The following is a 27,022-nucleotide window of genomic DNA, read 5'->3' as shown; positions in this document are numbered from 1 at the left end:
TTGTGAATGCGATATGGACATGATAGAGGGATTGCTTATAATAGTTTGACAGCGACGTTGGGCAGGGCATGTATATCGTACGGGGGACGACCGTATGCCAAAGGCAATCTTTTGGTAAGACGAAAGATGGTTGGAGTCTTTGGATCAAGTATACAGCCATGCTTCACGCCATTCTGTACAGAGAAATAAGCTCATATGGCACCATTGTATCTGATTTGTTTCTTTTGAGACTCATGCTGTTGGTTCAAAATAGTAACTTGGAAGGCATCCGATCCAAGATAGTATCCTACACACTCCATCGCGTACTCACTATGTGTCAGATGTTTTGGTAGTAGATTCTAGTAGTAGTAGTTTTTTGGTAGTAGATTCTATATTTATAGTAAATTTACAATAAAGGTCATTCATGCGAGAGATACCAAACATTGTATTGGCCGGGTTTCTTAATGTGTTAGCTTGATTTTTACATGAATTGTTTCAGACACGGGAAAAAAAGTTTGACCTATTTTTAGTGTAAGCAGACGTGTTATTGCAGTTCATGCGCGCACATATTTCTTTTCGATCATTTACTTTTTGTATAGAAATGTGCTTCAGTGAAGTTCAGATATTGGAATAATTAGATTCTTCAACAGATTGGATTATTATAATCATACGGATATTACAGGCAAAGTTTGGATTATATATTACGCAAAGGTAAGATTCTTTTTCTTAGAAGCTAAAAAAGAAATGACATGAACATCCAACTTCATGAAAAGATCTATTAAAAAATGTAGGCCTAAGTCAATATAAAAAAGACAACTTACAAATAATGAAAAAATAATAATACTGTATAAATGCCCCTCTCTCTCTTTCTATGTATAGGCCTATATAAAGCAATATATATATACAGATCTATATACGCAGGGCTTTTTTGTGACGGAAGGCATCGATACGGCGTACCGGCACCTTTTTGAATGTGGGGAAAAAATATTACTTTTCTTGTATTTTAACGTATATTATTAATTTATTAGTAGTTAAAAGTTAGGCAATCAATCACTCAGTGAAATGCTTATTGTTCTATTATAGTACATTATTGACACGAGACATAAATTCGAAAATTATTTGCATTACAAAGAGAGCAAAGGATTCTGACGATGGCATTGATTCTCATCTTATAAATTACTGACGTCACTTAAAAAGAAAGATGATGATTACATCTTACGCGTGTCAATCTAGTCATGCATGTTATCCAATGACTTGAATTCTGCCAAGTCATTGGTTTTCCTGGCTGACTCAAATAACCCATTCAATGCTCTAATAGCACAAGGCAGGGGTGGACTGGGTATCAAAATCGGCCAGGGCATTACCATATAAACCGGCCCACAAATAGCATGTTGTAGTCAAGATTTTTTCGGTGTGTGTGTGGGCAGGATCTAGAATCGGTAACCGTTACAACAGAAGTCGCAATGGTTTCCTTTTTTACGGAGTTTTCCCCCTATATGGCGTAATGCTGTGATAACCGCCGTACTTCAGCGAGGCCGCATGCGCCTGACAGCTTGCCTGGGTCGAGGTCCGGGTAACATATAAAGGCGCCATACCCAGCTCTCGACCAGACCGGCCCATTTGGTGCCGGCCCACCGGACATTTGCCCGTTAGCCCTTAAAGCCAGTCCGCCCCTGGCACAAGGAAAGCACTTACTTTTAAGTCTTCTATCCTAAAGGTTTCTAAATTTAGCGATTTTACAAAAGGTGTTGTCTAATCAAACAAGAATATTCGTGTGTTATGAATCCCGCTGCTCTATTTTGTGTCTGTTACAGTTTATTCACTTTCTTTGAGTAGAGGGGTTCCAAACAGATGCATATATTCTACTATTCGCATACTATGAATAACAGCACAATAAACCACTTTTTTTTAAGGCAAAACAAATCAAAGTCGATTAAAACTATTTTGTCATCTCAAAAAATTGAGAAACTATTTTAAGCTTACTTTATTTATGTATCATCATTTGTAACTGTAAGTGTTCTTACATAGCTTATATCAATTCACCCTATCTTAATGTTTTCTTGAGTTGATTGCTGAAACCTAACCCTTCCTGCCATAAATAGGCCTACTGCCAGTGGAAGTGTATTTTCAATGTACATTGACAATCAGTGAGCGAAGGCTTAATCTAAGCCTGAAACATAAAAATAGTGATATTTCTCAAATACAACATAAGCCCTGATTGATAAACTGACAGTAGACTAATTAGCTACTTTATTTCAATAGTCAACCCTTTTACTGCTTCGATCCTATGTGTAATTTGACTGCAGCAATTTGAATATTTCGGGTTTGATATAGCTAGTGTGTTGTTGTTTTTTTGTTTTGTTTTATCATTGTATGTGTGAAGTTTCAAGTTTTTTAACAAATAAATTGCATTGAACCCAATTACTTAGTTTTGCTATAGCTTAATTTCATAAAATCCAACTAAACTTGAAACCGAACTTTAGATCCGACCGAACCGAACATTAAATCGAATATCAGCCTGTCAAAAAAATTGGGGCATCTCGATTCTTTATTCGTGGTTTTCATTCTGTGGTAATTATACGTTTCCAAAAGATTCAAAAGGGACTAATCAGCTTTTTAAGTTTCGGAAATTTTCTCTCCCGCCTTGTGTCCTTGACATCAAATGTGACACAGTCAACTTCTATCTGCATTGTGGGCAGTCTTCTTAGCCACTCGGGTGGAACCATGCTCTTAATTTAAGCATGTGTGGGTTGACCCGACGTTTTTGATTCGCAGAGAAATTGTGTCTATTTTAAGGAACTATACAAAAACATTAAACGATAATATGAAACACAACAAAGTGCGTTTATATAAGTGCTTGCTAGCAGTAGTGGAGGAAATGTTGCTTGAAAGAAGAATGCAGTTAAAACAATTACAAGGCGAGTGTAAAAAAAAATAATTAAAAGTGGGGTTGGTGAATCTCGTAAAGCAACTCCGCTAAATTCTTGGTATTTGTTCGCGGTCTTTGTCAGGATTCTTTATTAATAAATCGGCTCGCAATCCCTCCCACAAAATATTTAGAGGTTTTAAGTAATTAATTAGCACCAAACTATACTTTGTTACTAACAGGAGAATCTTTGTTTTTATAGTTTCAACTTAAACAGATATATTATAGATAGGCCTAAACATTTGACAGATGGTTCGAAAGCGTTGGCCTATAGATCCTATAGTTTGCCGTATTGATATCTAGATTTATTGATCTACACAGACAGTTATATGCTCAGAGCATTCGGGTAATCAGCCCTAGGGAAAAAATGTAACACTTTCATCCACATCCCCCCCCCTCTCTGCTCTAAACTGAACACTAAAAGTTGGACAGTAGACCATTAGTGTGTTGGATTGGTCAGATAGGCCTAGCGTGTGTGTATAGTCGATGTCTCGATACGTTGACTAGTTGCTATAAATGATGAAAAGACTGCCTTGTATTGAGTAGCGAACAAATAACATTTGCCAAGGAAAAATCTAGATCTGGATGTAATAAAACGGTTGCCTGAGCTAGCCAGGAAAACCAGTGACTTGGCAGAATTTAGGTCATTGGTTAATATGCATGACTAAATGCATGATGTGTATGACGTAATCATCTTCTTTTTTTTTCAAGTAACGTCTGTATTATATAAAATAAGATAAAACGGGACCTCAAAACAGTGAAAATTGATACTGGGAAGACATAGCCCTAGAACGCACTACGTGGAGAGAGATGGTGACCAAGAAATGTATGGACAGTGAAAAATCATGGACCTCAGCTCTGGAAAAATAAATCGTGCTATACGAAAATGTCCAGCTCATCTAGATAGACCAACAAAGCGAAATATGCCACCTTAACTTGCGTAAAATGTGGACTGGAATGTCTCTCCACAATAGGGCTCCACAGTTATATACATGAAAAAGTGTTCTGCGAGAATAACCTTAGTCGTTGTACGACTGAAGGAGGCCAACACTTTTACACAGGTCAAATGTGTCTTACCCCGCCCTATTTTTGAAAAAATGGATCTAGCGTGCAGCAGTTACGTGTGTGTAGGATTTTTGTAAATTTAAGATCTACTAGTGACTATTATAATATAAGCTATCAGTAATACCGCGCTAAGATAATTATTTATTCTTAAACTGTATAATTATTACTGATTTTAAAAATAAAATTCGAATAAAAAAAACTGTGTTTCCTTGAAAAAAAAAAGACCACGCATTTCCCCTTTGTTAGCACCTCCTACCAGCACACCTCTCTCTCTCTCTCTCAATATATATATATATATTGCCACAAAGCGCAATGTGTTGCAAAGACACTCCTTTGAAACAGATAACAATGTCATTACAAATGGATAAAATAATACACTCAAACACAATAAGTCACTCTATTATTCTGTTTACACCCCCTTTCTCCTTACACAATTCCACTTTCCAACATTCACACATTTTCAGTGTAAAGTAACAAATCTCAAGACTCAATCCACGCACGGCCATCAGACCAAGTCAAGACACACTAGAAAAAGTTCAGTGAAAGCGCAACACACAGGTATAAACCAGGCCATCTACACAGCCCCAAAACATTGCTCTAGTTTTATTGACAACAATGATGCTAGTGGGAGGAGCCAATTATTGATCGACCAAGTAGCTAAGGTCAAGCCGTTAATGAGGTCACAAACACTAAGCATGCTGGTACGTTGATGCTTTTTGTATGTGTGTGCGACAGACACTGAGCGTGCTCGAAGATACGTTTTTTTTTTGGTCATCCAGGTGGCTTGGAGAAGGCGGAATTTATCTAGATTTAGATGTATAGGTAACACAGTTCACAAGCTATCATAGCTTTTTAGCCCCCCCCCCTCGTCCGGAAAAATATTCAGTACTGACTTTGGGGCCTTATTCTTTTGTCAGACACTGACTGTGTTTAATATATATAGACTATATAGATTATAGATACTTAGAGTAAGATAGAGCAGCCCATGTTTTGTTTTTAGGTCAACCAGGTAAACTGATGTGTCCTCGAATGCCTAGGCCTAGGGGATGGCGGGATTATCTAGATCTAAATACTTAATATAGACTATAATCTATACGTAGATCTAGATTAGATATATAGTCTATTTATAGTAGTCTAGATACTATAATACTAGATTTAGATATGTTCTTAGAATCTAGATCCAGAGCCAAATGATTTTTAATCTAGATCTAGGTGTATTGTATGTCTAAATCTAGAGCTAAATCATCCCCTTTGGGTGTCGAATGACTATTTGCGAGGGGTCGCCTAAGATAATTTTTTTTTGGGTGGGGGGCTATTTTCATCGGAAGTTGTTTTTTTTTTTTAAATATATTTCTGTGTGTCTCTAACGCAGCGGTTCTCAACCTTTTAAGTTCGGCGACCCCTTTTTACAATCCCCCACTCTGCCGCGACCCCCCCCCCCCCCCACACACACACACCCACATACAGCAATAGTAGAGTAGACAATAACAATCCATATTTTCGATGGTCTTAGGCGACCCCTGGCAAATGGTCAATCGACCCCCAAGGGGGTGGCGACCCACAGGTTGAGAACCCCTGCTCTAACGTGTTGTAACAAGCATATGTGTTCTATAGTCGAAATACATTTATACTTTTAGATGACGAAGGTTTGGAAAATCATTCAGATTATATTATTACTGGACAAATTATGAAACGATCGTCAAGTATCAATAACATAAAAAGTGGGAGTAATAGAGATAGATCTAAGAACACTGACAAATAGCCAGGAGATACGAATGACACTTAAGTGAATGTATCATCAATGACGTGATTTTTATTGGTAGTTACTTCTTTCTTTTCTCTTTTATAATTGTTATTTGAAAATGTTTGTTGCGGACCACATCTTCGTTGTTGCAGTATACTTTTTCAACAACCGAAATTACTGTCGATTAATTGCATCGTAACGCCATTGCGGAATGAAATATTTCTATGGAGATGATCTAATCAGGTAAATCACATTTACCTCAGCCAATGAACGAAAAAGATTGTATGGTTGGGGTCGCCGTCTAGTTTAAAATTGGATTAGGGGGTCGAGGAGCTAAAAAGGTTGAGAACCGCTGGTCTAGTCTATATAGAATTATAGATCTAGATTCTAGATCTAGCTCTTTATCTCCCAAGCGACGATAATAGCGTCGGTCATTTTTGTAAAAGCCGATTAAGCGTCAACATTGTCGTCGGTGCAGTTAAACATCTTTGTTTCGTTCCTATTCTTGGTTAATAATTTTAAATGCTTATATTCTAAATCTACGTGATTTCCGCTTGCAGAAGAGTTCACGGTTTACTTCCTTCAACGTGGGTTTAATATTACAGAAAGTCGTCTTTTTTTTTTGTTGTTGTTTATGTTTGGAAATGGGTCGATCCTCTAAAACTTGTAGATCTAAATTATATTCAGATCAACATGTAAAAGACCTTATTGATTCAGATAACAGTAATTTGTTTTAACTGTTCATTGTGATAGTTTTACTAGTTTTAGTGTCAGTCACTCAGTGTTACTAATGACTAAGTCTAACTAGGTATGGGAGAATCCCGAAAATGCGAATAAAAAAAATGGCATGAAAAGTTGAGATCGTTTTTTTCATAATTTTTTACATAGGCTTGGGTTTGAAATCGATTATGCTTTTAATATAAAAGATGCGCACTTGGTGTGAATGGTTTTATGTTCCTTAGATATTCAGTAACATTATTTGTTCAGTTTTTTTTTTTTTTTTAACTCTCAGTATTTAGCAAAATATAGCTAAAAATAGACCTCATTTAAAAATCTTATATAAGCTGTCCTATAAGATATAACTTAAAAAAGAAAGGTTTTTCTAATAGATACATTATGGTTCTGTATGTGTACCAAATTTCATTGTTGTATTCCATACTCTAGTCACAATAACCATGAGTCAGCATGAGGTACCTACTTAGTTTTTTTTTTACTAATGCCATATAGTTGATTAGTACTGTTACCATTCCCAGGTAATTTTTTGTATGAAATTTTTTTACATTACTTAAATTTTTTTTTGTATGATTGGTAAACATATTAGGCAGGTTTCTGCTAAGTTTCAGATAGCTAATCTTTACTCTAATTATTTTATTAGCGTTTTTGTCAACCCACTGTGTCATGAAAATGAGCCTAAGTCCCGCCAAGTTACGGCGGCCATTTTGAAAATCTTAAGATGCACAGAAACATTTAAACTGTGGTTGTGTGATTTATTCTTACACTGGATTAATCTTTAGAATGAAATTCAAGTAGATCTAGTCCTTCCATATGAAAGTAGATCTATATCTACTAATTTAGACCAATAATTAGATCTAGATTTATCTTCTACACTCTTTATTAGTCTAGATCTAGCTAGACTAGACCTAGACCTAGAGACTAGAGAGCTTAACTAACTGAAACTCGTAAATAAAAGTGACCTGTACAAGCACAAGCTTCCAATTGCTCTTCTAAAGTTCTACTAATTGAAATCTTTTCTGCTACTAGATTCTATATCTAGTCATTATATAATATATTAATAAATAGTTTTAGATATGTATATAATATATTTCTATATATTAAGAGAAAGATAGAGTATCATAGAGTATATATAAAAATATATAGATCTATAATATTATTAATTATATATATAGACGTCTAATATATATATATTAGAGAGAGAGATCTACTTAGGCTGACTTAGCCTTGGCCTTAGCATTTTAAATATAAATAAATATAATTTTCAGCAAATTGAATCAGTCAAATCTTATTGAAACTTGAATTGTTAATGATTGTTCTCAGTCTTATCTCATAAAATATGGACATTAACTTCAAAAAAAAAAAAAGATGATTACATCCTACACCTGTCCCAAGGTCAATCTGTCATGACATTAATCAATGACTTGAACTCTGCCAAGTCATTGGTTTTCCTGGCTGATTCAGGCAACCCATTCTATGCTCAAATAGCTCTTGGCCTATTGAAGAAGGAGCATTTGTACTTATTTGTCCTAGCATATATGAAACAAGGAATGTACCTTTATGCAACACCCATTAGGTTTTTTTTTTAAAGTTAATTAACACACAAGTTATATTATGACCTTTTTTAATAGAGAAAATATAGCTTTATTTAACTGTGTCCTTTTTTAAAAAAAAATTTTGACTGTAAAGAAAAGAGCTTTTAACATTCAATAATTTTCCAATAATTATTACACTTTTAAACTAACAACATGCATACATACACTCAGGGCAGGATTTAAATAATGGAAGCCCCCTATACTTTTTTAAAAATCTTTAATAGAAAATCCACTTACAGAAGATATTAATTATATCTAAAAGCATGCCATATTTTAAAAGAAAGAAATAGAGTGATAGTAAATTTAATCTCATATTCCCATTAAAAAAAAAAATTCAGTTAAGTTTTTATGTATATATATATATATATATATATATACATATATATATATATATATATATAACATGCACACACACACACTATATACATATATATATCATTTATGCATATATAATAAAGCTTGTCTTCGAGTCTGAAGATTATTGAAGAATGCAGTATTTCCCGTGGCTATGCAGCCTCAGCTGTGACCTACATATTTTGCCACACCCAGAGTTAGCATAACCGTTGTCTGCCGGTGGCCGTTAAGATTTTTAAGATTTTTTTTGCACTTGTCCTCGGCAGCAGATTCTCTTTTGGTCTCAAATGTATTTAAGATAAAAACTGCTAATTTCTGCCTTTTCTGAAAAGGGTTTCACTCCCTTTCTAACATATAAGACTTAATTAATTAAGTAGTAGTTATTTACTAACTAATTGGTTAATTTTTGGATTGATTTGTGCATTATCATCAACTATGAACAATCATGCAAAATTTCAACTTGATCCGAAAATAGGAAGTGGGAGAAAAAATATATCAAAACGGAATGAGAGAATTAAATCCATATAACATCTCAAACAAAATAATTAATAAAAAATTATTAATTAACTAATTGGTTAATTTTTTTTTATTCATTTATGTTGTGTCAGGTTCAATGAATAATTGTGCAAAGTTTCATCTTGATCTGACAAAGGGAAATGGGAGAAAAAATATTTTCAAACTTTTTTCCAGAGAGACATACAGAGTGAGTTGATACAAGCTTTGTAAAAATAGAGTGTATTATAAATATATATTTACAAAAAATTTTTACTTAAAAAAATTGAAACGCTGAGTTACATCTTTAAAACTTAAAAATCTAGATTCCTAAAAATATAATTTTAAAAGTGAAAACACGTCAAAAAAATATATTTTCTTCTAATTATTGGACCTCTTAAAATAATTTTATATCATTGAGAAAAGGAGAACTAATTACAACTAATTCTTTGCTGATTTACTATCAAAAATTTGATTTCAACAAAATAAAATAAACTTTTATTACAAAAATTAAAGGTAATAATGTCATGTTAAGTAAAGTAAGAAAAAAAGAAATTATGTAAAGAAATTGTATAAAACAATAGCATTCTCTTATTAAGCACATCCTAAGCTTTCATTCGATATATTATTTATAACTGTATGATAAAAATTAGCGAAATGGTACGCATTTAAAATAAATTAAAATTTTCAGAAAATTCAACCTCATGTTGTCCATTGACTTCAATGTTAAGCGAAAACGCGTCAAAAAAAAATGTATTTTTTTCATGGATAGTCCTATAACAATAATTTATATATCATTGGAAAGCTCAGATAGAGTGCTTTTAATAGTTTGGTATCAACAATTTTTTTTTTATAAAAAAAAAAAAATTGTCACATACCTATAATGACTCTTAATGAGTAATAGTTAATACTTAAATTAATAGTTATAGTCTAATAACTGGTGACTGGTCTAATACTTATACTTATACTACTAACTTAGTCTTAGTAACTAGTAGTACTGTTAGATCTAGATTAATCTAGATTTTAGATCTGAATCTGATAGTTCATAAGCTGATGAACCTGTCTGGACCCTCCTAAAAATAAAAACTAGACGTATTAGCCTTAGCGCAAAGACCGCAAAGAATACATCTAGATTTCTAGATTCTGGCCTGTTTCAACAAATTTGAAAAATGCAGAGATACGTACTAAAACAGAAAGCAATTTTACATACAGTAACATATATTCCTTCCAATAAGATTATAAGTCTAGATTAGTCTAGAGTCTAGAGTCTAGATCTACTAATCTACTTCAGCCAATGTGGTATATAGAGGTGTCAACATGAGCTTACTCGATTCTAAGTCAACTGAGCTTTACTCTACTAGATCTAATAATCTTGTTGATGCAATAAAGAGTTATGCAGTCTACATAATAAAAATAAACACTCCAGTACGCAGGGCATCCATTTTTACAAAATGGAAACCAGTTTCTAACTATGAAATTGATACATTTCTGGCCACGACTACAATGATGGGATTAGACTTGTCGTTACGTCCCACACATCCATATGGATTAATTTTATTGCCACAGTTAAAACATGGAAGTTGTTTTTTGTTCAGGCAAATATTATATAAATAGCAATGAATTACTTTTTGAAAGATATCATGTGCAGTGTAATTATTTTCTTACTGAAACTTAATGTTGCAAGTTGTTTGTTTTTTTCTCATAAATTTTCTATGGTGGTGACCTTGGATAATGTGCTCCAGTTTTGTACTCCATGAGTTTTTTATTGTTTTAGTGGTTCAATTTCATGAAAATATGAATAAGGATTATAAAACAATAGCATTTAATTCAGTTTGGAATAGAAATGATCTTCTTATGTGACTTGGATTAAATTTTTTGTCGTCCAATGGTGAGTTTTCAGATTTTTATTTTTACTTTTCATAAAGCAAAAAAAAAACAACACTTTAATTTATGCACTTGATTTTGTAATATCTAAAAAGAACATTCATTTTCCTTTAATTCAATATCAAAAACATTTCATTATTCTATGAGTGTAAATAAAAACGTTATGCCATTATAATTAGAACATGTTAGTGCTCTACAATCGGATTAAATTAATAATTCCGTCAGAACGTGGAAAATAATTACGGAGATAAAGAGCTAGATCTACCATCTAGATCTAGATTCTAGATTGACTAGATCTATAGTCTAGATCTAACAGTAAACTAACCTGTTTCTAAGAAAGGAAAAAGGATTTTTTTAAATACGTTAAAATCATAGCATGATAGTAAAGGCTACTAGATCTATAGAATGAGATCTAAGATCTAAATCTAGAATAATCTAGATCTAGATTTAGACCTTAGTCTTAGTAATTATTAGTAATTACATCTACATCAAATTCTTTAAATTCTAGAATATTCTACACCTAAAATAATTTTACTGTTATAAGTTATAGATCTATATTCTAGATCTAATTTAACCATAGAATAGATTACTAAAAAAAAAAGACCACACTAAATACAGCTCAAATAATTCATATATAGCATTTTTTAAACAAGAGTGTTACAAGAGCAACTCATTTACCTCTATTCTGCTATTTAAAAATTTGCATTATAATTAGTTAACAATCTCTACATTTTTATTCTGTTTGGGCTTCGTTATTTTTACATTCTATATCTTGAATACACATACATCAGCATGTATCATCAAAGAGTTAAATAAATACTTAGACATTTTCAAGAACATTTTTCAAACTAGAACCATTACTCTACTCTGGGCTACTCTTTTTTAATGTAGCCATGTCTGTGTCTTTATCACCAAACTAGAATTTAATATATTCTGACTAGATTTATGCATGCCATATGCTTATCTGTATGTATAAACAAAAAATATATTATTTTAAAATATTTACACTGTCTTCTTTCTTTTAAAATTTGATTATACTTGTGATAATGACATAACAGTGCATGCTATATCAAACATGATTATAGACTTTCTATATGGATTTTGCTCAGCAGATAGACTTACAATATCAGGCTTTAAGCACCTAGCTGGATAAAAGAAGTAACAGAAATGGGCCTGTCTTTCTAAAATGAGTTTAGAGAGAAAAGTATTTTATCAGCAACTATATACCAGCTAGACCAAACTTTTTTTGTCATTAGACCAAAGATGGCCCACATTTAATTATTTATAAGAAGTAAGAATGATTGTCACATTTTCTTAAACGCAACAAAAAAAAAATTTTTAAATAAAATACCACTACAATTTTAAAACTATACACATCCATCAAAGACTTAACAGTTTATCAATATTCAATAATTTCCAAATTTATCAATATTCAAAAATTTCAAAATTTTAGATTGCTGATATTTATGTGTTGTTTTTTTTTCAGTATAAAACACAATTAATTGAATTTTTAAAAACTTCTTTTACAGATGCCCAAGATGAAAGATGTCTTAAGGACAATTTATTTTTCAAACCTGAAATCTAAAAACCAAAATATAAATACTCGGAATCAGGTAATTGTAATGTATAATCAAAATAAAGTATGTTTTGAAGTTATGTCCTATTCAATTTATTTGGTGCATCTGTCAATGTGTATTAGCAGATTGCAAACTTGAACTAAATTATGGACAGGTTTCCTTTTTCACCAGTAGTGACTTTCCTTTTATACACCATATCTGTGATCCAACCTTCAAAAGTAGCATCTTAGTCTTCGTACAAGTATTACTTCAGTCAGTACACACACATTGTCCTTAACACAGATCAACATATTTTAATGTAAAATACAAATATTCCAAATTGCTTTCTCATCAGTAAGTTAGAAAAATATTCTACTAACATTTTGTAAAGGGATTAGATTAGGATAAGGTACTGTTATAGTCAGTAGTTTTTGGCACATCAACATTTTATATAGATTGTAGAAATGATGCAGGGCTTAGAAATGCTAAAACTGATCAAGTTTATATTCCTGTGTAAGATGCGTGTCATAGAGAGGGATGTAATCTAATAGAATTGAAGTTGTTATAACAAATTAGAATAAATCCATTCTAATCTGACTTCAGAATCCTATGCAACTTGAGCAAAGATTTAACATAGTAAAAGTAGATCTGAATAAGACTGATTTGGTTGTGTTTGTCAGGGTGAGAAAGTTTTTAGTTCATAATTATCAGCTTGCAAATTCTTCATAGGGTAAAAAAACAAATACTTGGGTGGACACAGATCTTGAAAACTGCTTTAACAATTTTCTTACAAATTTGACCATTTAAGTATAACTTGGGGAAAAGAATAACCAGCTAATTGGCGCACTTGAAAACTCTGGTTTGACCTTTATATTTTTCAAAATATAAATATCTTACAATTAAATTTGGTCTGGAGGTCTAGATAATCTATATCCTGAATACACATACATCAGCAAAGTATTCCTGCATATCTTCATGTTTATTTGTAAAATGTTTTACATGTTTCGGATGTTCCTTCAGAGTTGAAGATAATTACTTCCTAGTCCAAACCTCCCGCAGGACGACGGCAGATGGGAGTGGGCAGGGTTTGAACCTGAGACCATCAATAAGTCTGAACAACAGTCCAGCGTGCAAACCGCATGACCAGGCAGCCATCCATCAAAGAGTTCAATTAATAGAATATTTTGCAAACTAGAACCTTGTAGATCATAGATCTAGATCTATTAAATGCTAGTCTAGGTTACTCTTTTTTAATTTTGCCATGTCTGTCTGTATCACCAAACTTGAATTTTATATATTCTGACTAGATTTCCTGTGGCATTTTACGTCTAGAGAGACGATCTTTTCCCTTTGCAACTTCCTGTGTGACTAAAGAGGCCAATCCTTGATACACACCTGTGATTGCAGGTTGGGCATATGTAATCACCATGCGCTGTTGCATTTTCACCCTTCTTTCTGCTTCTGTTGTGTATGACATCTGCAATCTGTGACCCTTCCTTTATGCTCTCTCCATGTGGATCTATCCAGTGCCACCTCTTCCCAGCTGCTAGTGTCGATTTTGAAGAGCTTCATGTCGCGTTTGCATACATCCGTATAATGTAAAACTGGGTGACCAGTGGCTCTCCTGCCTTCTATTAGATCGCCATACAGAATGTCCTGTGGAAGTCGACCTACTGGCATTCTACGAACATAGCCAAGCCAGCCAAGGCGTCTGCTGCTGATAACAGAGCGGATGTCCTGGCACCCTGCTCTTCGTAGCACTTTTTCATTGGTTATCTTATCTTGCCACCTTATTTTAAAGATGTGCCTTAGACCATGAGTAGGTTGACCATGTTTCACTTCCATACAGCAAGGTGCTCAACACACAGGTCCGGTAGATGAGGGCTTTTTAGTACTGTTAGTCAGCAATATGTTGTCCCAGACTCTTTTCTGCAACCGTGACATGGTGGCCATTGCCTTGGCTATCCTGTTATTAATGTCTTAATCCAGTAGAGTGTTGCTGGATATGATGGAGCCAAGGTAACAAAAGTGATCAACTATTTCTAGTGGTTGGCCATTAATGCTTACTTGAGGTGCAGTGTTTGTGTTTTGGACAAGTATCTTAGTTTTGCTTTGACTGATGTTTAAGCCGAACTTCTGGCAAGCAGCAGATAGTTTGTCAACCAGGGACTGTAGCTGAATATCAGAATCAGTCACAATAGCTGCATCATCAGCATACAAGAGTTCCCTGATGAGTAACTTCTTAACCTTGACTAGATTTATGCATGTGCTTAACAAGGATTTTTCAGGTATGGGGGGGGGGGTGTGCGCCTTGGGGCGGGTAAAAATTGTTCCTTTTTAAAAGATTTATTATCAGTAATTAAGAGCAAAGTAATTGCTGTTACAAGAAGTCATCAGCCCCATAAGAAAGAAAGTCTTTTTTTAAAAAAAAATTGTTGTTTATTATTAAATCTCCTGTATGTGCCATGGAAGGTAATTTTTTAATTTTAACTATTTTTAAAGGTATTTACTATCCACCTCTTGTGAAAACATTGGCTACTGTCAAGGCTTACATTGAATCTCTACCACTTTTAGATGAGCCAGAAATGTTTGGGCTCCATGAGAATGCAAACATAGCCTTTCAGTTGAATGAAACCAATGCTTTACTTGGTAAGTCTTTGTTTTGCTAATGCTAGTATAGAAACATAAACAGGCGCAATTTACTGCTATATTATAATATACACACACTTACACTTGTTTTGTTCTGAAATACTTTAGTTTAGAAAATAATTCATTGTCATATAATCTTTTTTACACTGCTTTATTATGGCTTACAACATTGTAGCCATTGTTACATTTATATGTGTATTTATGTTTATGTATGTTGTGTGTGTGTTTGTTTGTTTTCTTGTAGTCTACCTTGTTCTATTGTTCAGTATGTTCACGGTTTACTCTTAAGTGTGTCAGTTGTGTGTATTCACTGTGTATTAGTCTCTGCTGGTTGTTCTCTCCTTGTTTCACGTTAATAAAAATGGAGTGTAAATTTTAAACATCAGTATTGTTAGTGTATTGTGATAATTTAACATGGAGGCAGCTTTCTAAAAGTTCTAAAATGGAAACTGTAAGTAAAACTAACTTTAAACCAAGAATTAACCCTCCACCTCCTTTAAGTGTGAAGAAAGGGTGTGAGGAATGGAAGCTTTTCAAGCAAATGTGGCTGAACTATTGCACTATAGAGAGAATAAACGATATAGATGAAGAGTATGCCAAAGCACTGTTCTTGCACACTATCTGCCCAGAGGCATTGGCAGTATACAACAGTATCACCTTTAAACCAAAGCACAATGTTCAAGACATAATATGTGCATTTGATGAGCAATTTGCAATTTTTGCAACCATATGGAAGAGTCATTAATACAAGAACATAAACTAACACTCAAGACTTGTATAGAAATCTGCAAGCCAAATGAAGCTGCTGACTTGCAACTAAAGGTACTAGAAACAGGTACATCTGATGCCTCACCACCTCAGGATGAGGCGTTCTCTGTTTTGTCTCGCAAAAATATTCTACAACAGAATGCTGCTCATAAACAGCACAAAGGTAAATTTTGTGGACAAAATCACCCATTTAAAAAGGAACTGTGTCCTGCATGGGGTAAAATATGTAATATCTGTCACAGACCAGTTTTAGAACCTCTGTGACATGAAGTGACACTCAGTCACCTATTGTAATATTCCGTGCGGGCAAGCACGAGGTTATGTGAATAAGTTAAAGGACTCTGAAATAAGGGTCAATGTTAAGCAGTTAGTGAAGAACTCCAGCAGAGAGTGGACGTACGATTTTCTCTGTCTGTAATGTGTACCTTAATGAATTTGATCTAATGTTAACTTGAGAGATTCCTTCTGACTTATATTGTGAATATTTTATTAATGTGATTACTTATTCTACATGGCATGAGCAGCCAGTATTTATTGGTTTATATTTTATGACGGCTGAAGTCGCCAATATCTTTTGTAATTTATCTTATATATAATAAACTTCATGTCTGCTACCAGTGTGTTTATCAGTAATTCTAAATGTTGTCGTTGGAGACTTCAGTATACTAGTGTTGTTGCGCACTTGCAAATCTAGTGCGTTTAATAAAGTACATCGTTAAGAAGAGCATTATAGCCGTACCAGAAGAGGTACCTACAACATACACGGACACATTCACGTCGTCACGCCTACAACTAAAACTAGGCAGCGACAATATCTGTAAACAAAAAAATTGTTTTGGCATTCAATGCAACCAAAAGAAACTGCAATGTTTACAGGAGGACAGTGATGATTGTTATTCATTATCTTCTAGTGATGAGGCTGTGCTTGCTGTACAAGGTGGACCAAACAATAAGATCATAAAAGCTGAAATGATCATAGCTGGTGAGATTGTGTGTCAGATTGACTCGAGTGCCAGCGTTAATGTTATCCCTAAGAAGCTTATTAAATCTGCACAAATATGTCCCACTCAAAGCAAGCTAAGTGTGTATGACAGTAGCACACTCATACCTATTGGAAAGGTACAACTCGTAGTACAAAATCCAAAGACCAACAAGAGATATTGTGTTGATTTCGTGGTTGTGAAAGATGACTTAACTTCCCTGTTAGGGAAGAAAACGTCAGAAAAAATGGGACTAATTACAATAAACTATCATACTTTTGAAAGTGTTGATAAGCCTCTACCAAGGTTATCGACAAAAATAGTTGAACAGTTCTCTGATGTATTTGATGATCAGCAGGGTGAATTACCTGGTGTTGTACACTTAGAAGTGAATCCTGTCATAACACCAGTTACATGTCCATCTGGTCGTGTACCTTTAGCTATGCAGGCTAAAGTAAAGTCTGAGTTAGAACTGCTAACAGAAAAAGGAATCATTGTGCCTGTTGATAAACTTACTGACTGGGTCAGTCGAATGTGATTGCAACTAAAAAATCTGGGAAACTCCGTATCTGTTTAGATCCTTGTCCTCTCAGCAAGGCACTTAAAAGAGAACGTTTTCCCCTTCCAGTAATGGAAGACTTGCTTCCTAGAATATCTGAAATCCTTTTCATATGTTATACTTTTATGCAAACAAGGTTTACTATATAGTAACTAAAGAATTTTATATTTACTGATTTTTAAATTCATATTAGTTAAAAGATTTATTGGATATTTGTACATCGAATTCATGTCAAATGTATAGATCATCTTTTTATGAACAATTATCAATACAAAAAACAGAATAGTTTCACCAACTTACACTAGAATCCAACTAAAATTCTTATCAATTTACACTAACATCAAACATATTTTGCTTTTGATCTTACTAGAAAAGTTTTTATGAATATTTATTTCTTACAAATATCCATATGTTAAGCTTTACATGTTCATTAAAGACTTACTTTGCTAAGTTATTGGTTTTCCTTGTTGATTAGGCAACTCGTTCTTTGCTGTAATGGCACTAGGGAAGAAGAGCACTTTTAAAAAATTAATATGGGGAAATGTGACTTTCTGTGTATTTTATTAGATTGTGTTTTGTTTTTGATCTGACAACGCTCATAAATATAATTGCTCTATAATTTAAAAAAACAACAACAAAGACTCACCTATTTTAACTAAGTGCAGTGATAAAGAAATGGTTTTAAGTCTTTAACCTTAGTCACTGTCTCATATTAAGAAACTTGTCATTAGTTTTTTTCAAAGAATCTTGTAAGAATTTACTTAAGTGTCATATTACTCTTTAAATTACAGGTCTTATGGTGTTGTCTTATGGGAACTGTTGACAGCAGAAGTACCCTACAAAGATGTGGATTCTTCTGCTATCATCTGGGGAGTGGGAAGCTATATCCCTCACCTTCCTGTTCCAGGGACTTGCCCAGAGGGCTTTAAATTGCTGCAGTGCTGGTAAAGTATTTTTATCTGCTTATGATTTAAAGAACAGTTTCTTTTAAGATAACAAGCTAGAGATTAGAATGTTATGCAGTCTTAGGGGAGATCCTTTTTCCAGAAGCATGCTTTTTTTTTTTTTGGGGTGCGGGGCTATATATGCTTGCAATCTAGCAATTCACAATAGCAAATACATTTTTAACAGCCATCCTATCAACAATTTATCCTGCCATTATAATTTTATAAATGAGACTTTAACATGTCTAGTTTTCCCCTTTTTTTGTTTCATTTTGTCAGATTAAATAAAAACAAACAAACAAACATTGTCTTTCACATTAGAAAAATTTCAATACATAAAGATTAGAGACTTAGGAAGCTCTAGAAATCACATTTTAGGATCAAGTTCTAGGATCATATTTCAGATCAAACAGATTGAGTCAATTCTCAGATTTAAAATTCTAATCAAGCCCCTTTAGTTAGCTATCCAAGGGGTTTATGCCATAGAGCCACACATCCCACAATTTAGTATTAAGACATGTACATTAAAGGATGCAGCTTAGGATGAAACTCATTCATTCATCATCACTCCTTTGAGTTCCTCATGGAACATAGGGCCTCGGCAAAAACACGCCACTCTCCACTGTCTCTTGCTAGCTTTTTGATGGTGTCCCAGCTCTTCCCGGTCTTCTCTGCTTCTTCAAGTACACTGCGTCGCCATGGAGAACAACTGAAGCCACAACAAAAAAAATACAAACCTTCATCAACAGATGCCTGAGAAATATCCTAAAAATACACTGGTATGACAAAGTAGAAAACACCAAACTGTGGGAGATGAGTGGACAGAAAAATATAGAGTGCAGATCTTAGAGAGGAAGTGGAGATGGATTGGTACACCCTTAGAAAAGATACCAGCAACAGAGCTAGGCAGGCCTTAGAGTGGAACCCCCAGGGAGCAAGACGCAGAGGAAGACCAAAAAGAACAAACTCATTCATTAGTCACAAACATTATCCAAATATAAATCCCTAGTGCACCATGTCCTTTTTTCTTTTTGAAATTAATATAGATCATTGAGAAGGGATATAATGAGTAGATAGCATTGTATAAAAAAATGTACAAGATTTAAATTCATTTATTGATTAAAATGAAAGGATATGTGAAGTGTAATCACTTTTTTTTAATAAAATAATTTGCACACCAAACCAATGTGTAATACCAGAGAATGTAATTGTATTATCTTCCATAAAAAACATTAGCTTACAAAGATGGCAGGCTGATTCCTAATATTGTTTCATAAACTTTGCTATGAAAGTTATCAAAAAGATTTCCAAGGTTTACCTGTTTATTAATATCCTTGATTAAGAGAGAAAGAGTTAAAATAAATGATTAAATATGTTATATGTATGAGACTAATCAGATATTAAAGAAACATCACAGATTTGAAAATTTGCCTTTTTTTTTAAATATTGTAAACTTTGTTTCAATAGTCTGAATGAGCGACTGCAACCCAACTTGCATTATTTTCAGGTATTTTATGCCTCATGGTATTACAGCGGACCATCAAGGAAATATTTGGTTAACAGAGTAGCAATGCATCAGGTGAAACATTTCTTTGTTGTTCTTCTCAACATGTGTTAAACAAATTTAATTGATCTTATTAACAACATAAAGCTTTAAAAAAAAAAACAAAGAATTCTAACACTGAATATTATAGCACTTGATATCAGATAAAAAAATGTAACAAAATAAAAAATTTGTTTTAGTTATGTAAGATTGATATCCTTCACTAATGTACTTTTTTTTTGGTCTACAAATTAATATAATTTTGTTTCTCTTTAGGTTTTTAAAAATACCACCAGATCAGACTGAACCATCGTAATGACACTAGGACAGAAGTTCCAGCATGGTGAAGATACAAATCTTTTTTGTAAACCTTCTGATGTATCTGTTCTTATGTCTGGAGAGTTTTTTGTATCTGATGGGTAATACTAGGTTTTGCAATTAATTGTAATTATATATTGTGTCAGCAAATATTGCTTTAAATAAATGAGTCCATTGATACTAATTAGGCATTAAAAAAAATATATTTTAAATTTGTATTTTGAATTATGTAAAAATAATCAAATCTTGATTGTTTTATTACAAACCTACTTTTTGTAAAACAGGTACTGTAATAGCAGAGTTCTGAAATTTTCCAAAGATGGAACTTTTTTGATGTCCTTTGGGAAAAGAAACGTTCAGTTTGGTGCAGGTAACTTCCTAAATATATATCTGATTCTTAGTTTGATGGGCATGATTTTCAAGTCATGTTTCATGATAACAATTTAAAATAATATATGAGTTCTTAGTTTGATGTGCCTAATTCTCAAGTCATGTTTTGTTATAACAATTTTAAAAACTCTTTTTTCTTTAGTTCCTCCTGTTGTGACATTTGACATCCCTCATAACATCACTGTGTCAGTTGGTTTGTGTGGCTGACAGAGAGAATAACCGCATACAATGTTTTGATCTGGATGGAAATTTCAAGCAGGTCATCAAACGCCCAGAATTTGGTTCACGACTGTTCACTTTAGAATATTGTCCTGCACATGGTATGTATGGGCTATGTGTCTGTAGAAATAGGTTTGGTTACCTTCTGTTCATTATCTGTGCTTTGTATATGAACAGCTAGATTAGCTTTGTTTTTTTTATATAAAGCTCAAATACTCTTTCCACTAACTATACCACTAGATATAAAACTATAAAACCAGATACCATATGAATTGTATTCAATAGCCACATTTTGTGGTATGCACTTCGAACTCATCAGGATTGTTTTGAGTTTGAACACTGCCATCCCCTGTCATCCTGCAGGAGGTTTGGGTTAGAACATAGTTATGTTTAGTTCTGAAGGAACATCCAGAACTTTAAAAAAAAATAAAGATTTTAAGCTAAATAAATTAGGTTATATAAATGTGCTTAGCTTGGTAGGTTTTTCCCCTTATCATCGTTTTATAAAGTTCAAACTATGTTTCTACTGTTTCTTCATTATTTTGTAAACAAAGAAAAATGTGACAATATCACCATCAATATTTTATTGTAGATTTTGGTCAGTAGTTTGTTGCATTATCAAACAGCTAATTTTTTGTTCTAAAGGAGGTTTACTGTATGCTGTGAATGGTCCTGCTTTTGATGGCCCCATTGATACAACTGTCCAGGGTTTCACATTAGACATAAATACTGAGATTTGTTGGAAATGTGGAATGTACCAGATGTATGGTTCTATTTCATGTGACAACAAAACTCAGCTTAGTTTAACTACAAATAGCTAATCTCTCTCTTTCATTGTATCATAATATATCAAAATTATGTTTTATTTATTTATTCTTATTCAACTTTTACAAAGTAAAAATGTTATGAATGTATTGACCTCGTGGGAAACTACATTAAAATCTCCGCTATTTTTCAGAACATGCGAAACCCACATGATGTAGCAGCAGATCCAGTAACACATAGCATCTATGTAGGGGAATTGGATCCTGAAAGAGTTTGGAAGTTTAGCAGACCTTTTACAGTACAGTCATTAAGTTCACAGCATAACAAAGGTTAATAAGGAAGATTTCTTTCACATTCACCTGGTAATGAATGTTGATGTGAATGTTCATTTGTAAAGTCCGTTATTACTACATAATTGGTTGTTAAAAAGTTTGCATCAATATTAATCTAAATATGTACTTGTGATTTGTACTACTCTCTGAATGAAACGTCCTGGACTCTTTTATTGTCTATAATTTTATCACTTTCCTTAGAGACCTATAAAAGCAAATTGAATCTGATTAGAAGTGCAAGCGATGATTGTAATGAAGAAAATAAAATTATTTCAATAATTGAATTTATCGTATTGAGTGGTCATTGTGAACTACTAGCTTACTCTTTATTAGAGCAAAGAAAATGGTAGAAGTAAAATAACTTAGACTTTGTTTCGGCTCAACTGAAGTTTACAAATAGCTGTGTAGATTTTTCAAGAAATTTCCTAGTTTCATAAGGTGAAAAGTAATTTGTGTAGACATCTTAGGAAAAGCTACAATGCCTTAACTTTATTCAATTTTATGCCACAGTTGAGGAAAGTACTCAGAGCCAGTTACTGTCAGCAATCCATTGGACCAGAGTGAAACCAATACCACAGAGTTGTCTGAGGCTATCAAAGATAGCAGTGATGTCTCTCCCTCTGTCATCAATTGGCATCTTACTTGTGGTACCAGTCATCTTGTTGCTACTTCTAGTCAGGGCACATCAGTCTGGTGTTATAAATTTTTTTTTAGTTTTAGTTTTTAGCTAGATTGAATGAAATTTAAAACATTTTTTATATTATTAAATTACAGAATTTTTAATCCTTTCCTCTAGTTTAATGATCAATACTATAAAATGAAATAAAAATTATTGGGCGGTTTATAATATATTCAGGTCATTTAAAAACCTTTACAACATAACAGGCATTTAATTTTTTAAATTCTTTTTGTTAAAATTTGGATGTTTTCTACAATTTAATATTTGTTCTTTCTTTTTTTTTTTCATTAGGAAAATTTAAATGTTATGGACATGGAAAGAAGGGAAAGGTTTTTAACCTTAAAGGCTTTACTTGGAATTCTCATAAAGGCTTTGATAGACTTAGTACTGAGGAAAGTGATCATGAGGTTGACCCAGATGATTTAGATGATAAAGACTATTTGACACCTCCCAAGACGAATAAAGCATAGCCTCAAGTTCAAGGCTGACTAAATTGTGTAAATTAATCTTTTTTTTTCTTTGTTATTAGTTGGTCATATCATAATATTCTGCCATTACAGTCAGGGTTTAAACTTGTTTACATGTTGAATCTGATACCAACTAAATCTCATAAACACATAATTAACCATAGACCCACCTCATGTAAAAAAAAATGTTTTGTAAAATGTTTTACATATTTCGGATGTTCTTTCAAAGTTGAAGATAGTTTACTTCCTAGTCCAAATCTCCCGCAGGACGACGGGGGATGGGAGCGGGCAGGGTTTGAACCCGGGACCATCAATAAATCCAAACGACAGTCCAGCGTGCAAACCGCACGACCAGGCAGCCATATTACATGTTATTAGTTGTAAGTTGTATTACAATAACTAAGTGATTATGAGCTCATAAAATTTCAAAATAAAATTATAAAATGCTTTTGTCATTCTAAAAAAGAAAAAAAGATTACTATGTTGGATTTTTTTTGGATAGCAAAGGCTATTTGACCTTTTTATTTCAATATGTGATATCAAAATTTTTAATTCATTAATTTGTTCAATATTTGTCGAAAGTTTGCTTTTGAATAAAAAATTTATCAGCATTATTATCATTTAATAAGTATATTTTGTTTTTTAATTTTATGAATGATTTGATGTTTTAATGCCAGGTCATTTACAAAGCACACGCCTGCCAAATTTCTTTTTGCAATGATTCTCAAAACTTAATTAGCTACCAAATGATTGTTTGCTCACTTGGTTGTGATGATTCAACATTGCTGTTATGTTCCACCATTTCCTTCTTCAATTCTAAAGCTGGCTTTATTTCATCTAGTGAACGTACCATTAGTGTTAGTGACCCTGGCAAACTAGCCATTTTATGCACAATTTTAAAATGTTCATATGGATAATATGGTTAGTTTTTTTTTATAGCATTTTTGACTACATGGAGTTCCAGACAACTTTCCATGTTGCTGGTCCCTTTCTCATGTCATTATTAAATCTTATTTAAAAAACAAAAAAAAACTTGTTAGATGGTAACATTGTCCAAATTGTTATTAGATTTATGTAATGTGTTTGAAAACTATGACTTCCTTAGATTGACTACTAGACTCTCATTCATGTATTGCATTTCTTTATTTTAAAATCTTGTTAAGGCTTGTTTAAAATCTCTCGACACTCAACTTTTTATGCCATATTACAATGTTTATTTGTTAATTCAATTGTTTAGTCAAATGTTTGTTTTCCAAAGTGTTACTATTTGGTGCAATCAAAATATTTAGTGGCATTTTACATACAAACACTGGTAGTTGAAATCAGTAGCACATTTTAGCTAATTTCTGATGAATCAAAATAAAAATGTCATGATATAAAAATAATTTTAAATTTAAAAACCTAAATGAAAAAAATTGTATTTTTTGTAAATATAGTTACAGTTATATTGAATAGAATTATTTATGTTAGCAACTTTTGAATGCATCACATAATTTTAATTTGACACAGAAACTGAAAATCCTTTCAATTAAAGATTGTTGACTGTTGTTTCACCTCAGATGAATTGATTACATTTTAAGAGGTTATCAGATATTTATATTTATGACATACAATTTTTTTGTTATGTTATGAGTTGTTTTTGTTTTTATTTTCTACATGTTCAGGGTATAAAGTTCTAGTGCATACATACGTAGATTTCAACCCACATTTTTTTAGTTCTTACTTATGTATTTACATACATGTACTAAGAACTAATATGAAATTACAACTTAATCATTTTTTGTGTGATTTTTATGTATTTGAACCAAATTTTATTTTAAATTAGCACAAGTTAAATCTGTTGATCAGAATTTTTTTCCTTGGTAATAGTTATATTTATACTCAAACCCATTTGATGTTACTTCTGCAAAGATTTATAGACACTCAGAGGAAATGATATTAGCATGGTAGACACAGTTAAACTTTTAAGGCAGAGTTTTGGAATTAAAGCTAAAATTTTAAAATAAATCAAAAACATTGATAAACAAGCTGTTTACTGCTAGTTTAGTGCATCAATCCATTGTCTGCTTTTGATTTAGTCTTTGGTTCTTGATTTCTATGCTGCACTGTGTCAATAACTTTACTTTTTTAAAGCAGTTCTATTAATCTCTTTCAAATACTATTTGCTTATACTAATCAGAATGTAAGATTTAATGGGTTTGATATTTGTTTCAACTGGTGATGGTCCCCCTAAAGTATTGTATTAGTACTTCAAAACTTACTTATGTACAGCTTCATTAATCAATTATATTTTTTAGGCTGTTGAAGGTTTATCAATTGATTTTTTTTTAATCTGGTGGAGACATTTAACCATTTTGTTTTTGCCACAAAAAAAAATTTAACTTGTCTGTTGTGAAAAATGAAATCAAAAGTGAATGATCACCTAGTCTTTGAAAGTTCAAAATATTTGTACTACTTTATTGATGTCATGTACTCACATAATATTTGTGTGTTAGTGTTTGTCTTAACATGTTGATGTTGTTTTGTGATATCTACATCAACATTTTCTCTTGTTGGTGGGGTATGCAAGACATTGGTTCTATGCTGTTGGTAAAAATTTCTCATCCTTCATTGACTTCCATTGTACTTCACCTTGCACTGTTTTATGGAGTGCTAGAAATCTAAAAAGTATCCCAGTCATAATAGAAGTTTATAGATTTTTAAAACTTACTACATTCAGAGCATTTCATTTTTACTTTGCTCTTTTTTTTATTGTGTATGTTCTTAATTGTTATCAACATCTGACAGTGCTACATAATGTTTTATTTAATGACTGAGCATAATGCTTAATTTGATTTTAATGTGGCTAAGATTCAAGAAACATGTTTACAAGTTCATTGCTAAAAACACCTGGTGCAGAGTCAATGTATAATCTCTGAAATGAAATGGGACTAACAATGACTTTCAAAATAGGAATGTCATTTGTTTCTCAAATGTTAGTAGCATAGAAAACATGGACTGTGTGGTCTATTTATCTTAATGTGTGTTTGATGTATTGTAAGTGATCATATGTAACAGTTATGGGTATAGAGAATAAAATACAAAATATTTAACTCATTATGTTGTTTCATTTTTCTTAAATAGATGACCAGACTTGAATAAATCCACCATTATGAAACTGCCAATCATACCTGCTTAGCACAATTTAAGTTCCCTCAGACTGACTTTATTAAAGCTAATCTTGAGATAAAAAAAAACTTGATCATTTAGCTTTAAAAAAAATAATAACATGCTTCTCTTCAGGTTAAGAAATTAATATCTGATTAATAGTTAATGAATGTCAGGGTAGGTTATGTTGACAGTGCAGTGTGAATAATCAAGATCAAATAGCTCTTAGACCTGAGTGGACTTATGTTTTGAAATTTCATACCTACATCATAATGAGAAAGTAATGTTCTCATTCCACCAATTAAATATTTGAACCACAAAGCAAGGAATCTTTAAATGCAGACAAATATCAAGTAATTTTTGTGATTTATTTTACAAAAAGGAATGATAAATCTTCATTTTCATTTCTTAGTTGTAAAACATGTAAAGAGATTTAAGTCAATTTGAAACATGAGAGTTTTGATACCTGCTGCTGAAAAACCTCTTTACCTATCCCTTATTCTGTTGGACCATTGGGGCACCATGCAAGATTTGTTTACCATCTTTCTCCATTCCACTAGTCTTTTACCTTAGTTAGAACCTCTTTCAATGGCAGGCCCATCTATTCATTTATGTACTTTATCTTTCCATCACTTTCATTCTGCCTCTTCTTCTTTTTCCTGGTACTGTTCCCTGAAGGAAGGTCTTAGCAAGCCTCGAAGACTTTGTAATATAGCCATAGATTTTTAGCTCAAGTTTTTTTATGATAGCAGGTCATCATGGGGTCTAATCGCTGCAGTATCCCTGCCTCTAATATCTTTGTGATGCGGTTTGAAATGTGATACCTAGGGTCCTTCTGTAGCAGCTCAATTCCATTGCTAGGATCCTCCTCTCTAGCTCTGCAGTGTCCAAGACTCACAAGCATATTGTTATAAACCTGGTGGTGGAACAGATGG

The 27,022-nt window shown here is 32.8% G+C and overlaps 1 protein-coding gene across 18 annotated transcripts; it reads left to right on the top strand.

Moving 5' to 3' along the window:
• The first annotated feature begins 299 nt into the window (after positions 1-299).
• On the top strand, positions 300-26,032 carry LOC129923632 (uncharacterized). 18 transcript variants are annotated; one of them, XR_008775600.1, is made up of 13 exons: positions 5,824-6,409; positions 10,662-10,775; positions 11,884-12,062; positions 12,301-12,384; positions 14,830-14,976; positions 18,075-18,227; positions 19,735-19,806; positions 20,047-20,189; positions 20,373-20,458; positions 20,621-20,798; positions 21,656-21,791; positions 22,305-22,441; positions 22,765-26,032. XR_008775600.1 is itself a non-coding variant. In XM_056015535.1 (4 exons), the coding sequence occupies exons 1-4, from the start codon at positions 21,443-21,445 to the stop codon at positions 22,897-22,899; spliced, it is 426 nt and encodes a 141-aa protein (XP_055871510.1). In that variant the 5' UTR covers positions 21,431-21,442; the 3' UTR covers positions 22,900-26,032. The 18 variants fall into 18 exon arrangements, 1 of the variants encoding a protein (XP_055871510.1); XR_008775599.1 differs by lacking the exons at positions 5,824-6,409; positions 11,884-12,062 and adding an exon at positions 4,494-4,792; XR_008775597.1 differs by lacking the exon at positions 11,884-12,062 and having other exon boundaries at positions 5,826-6,301.
• The last annotated feature ends 990 nt before the right edge of the window (positions 26,033-27,022 follow it).

The sequence above is a fragment of the Biomphalaria glabrata genome, chromosome 17, assembly GCF_947242115.1.
Source record: "Biomphalaria glabrata chromosome 17, xgBioGlab47.1, whole genome shotgun sequence".
Taxonomy (NCBI): Eukaryota; Metazoa; Mollusca; class Gastropoda; family Planorbidae; genus Biomphalaria; species Biomphalaria glabrata.
This window is presented reverse-complemented; position numbering and strand designations above follow the sequence as displayed.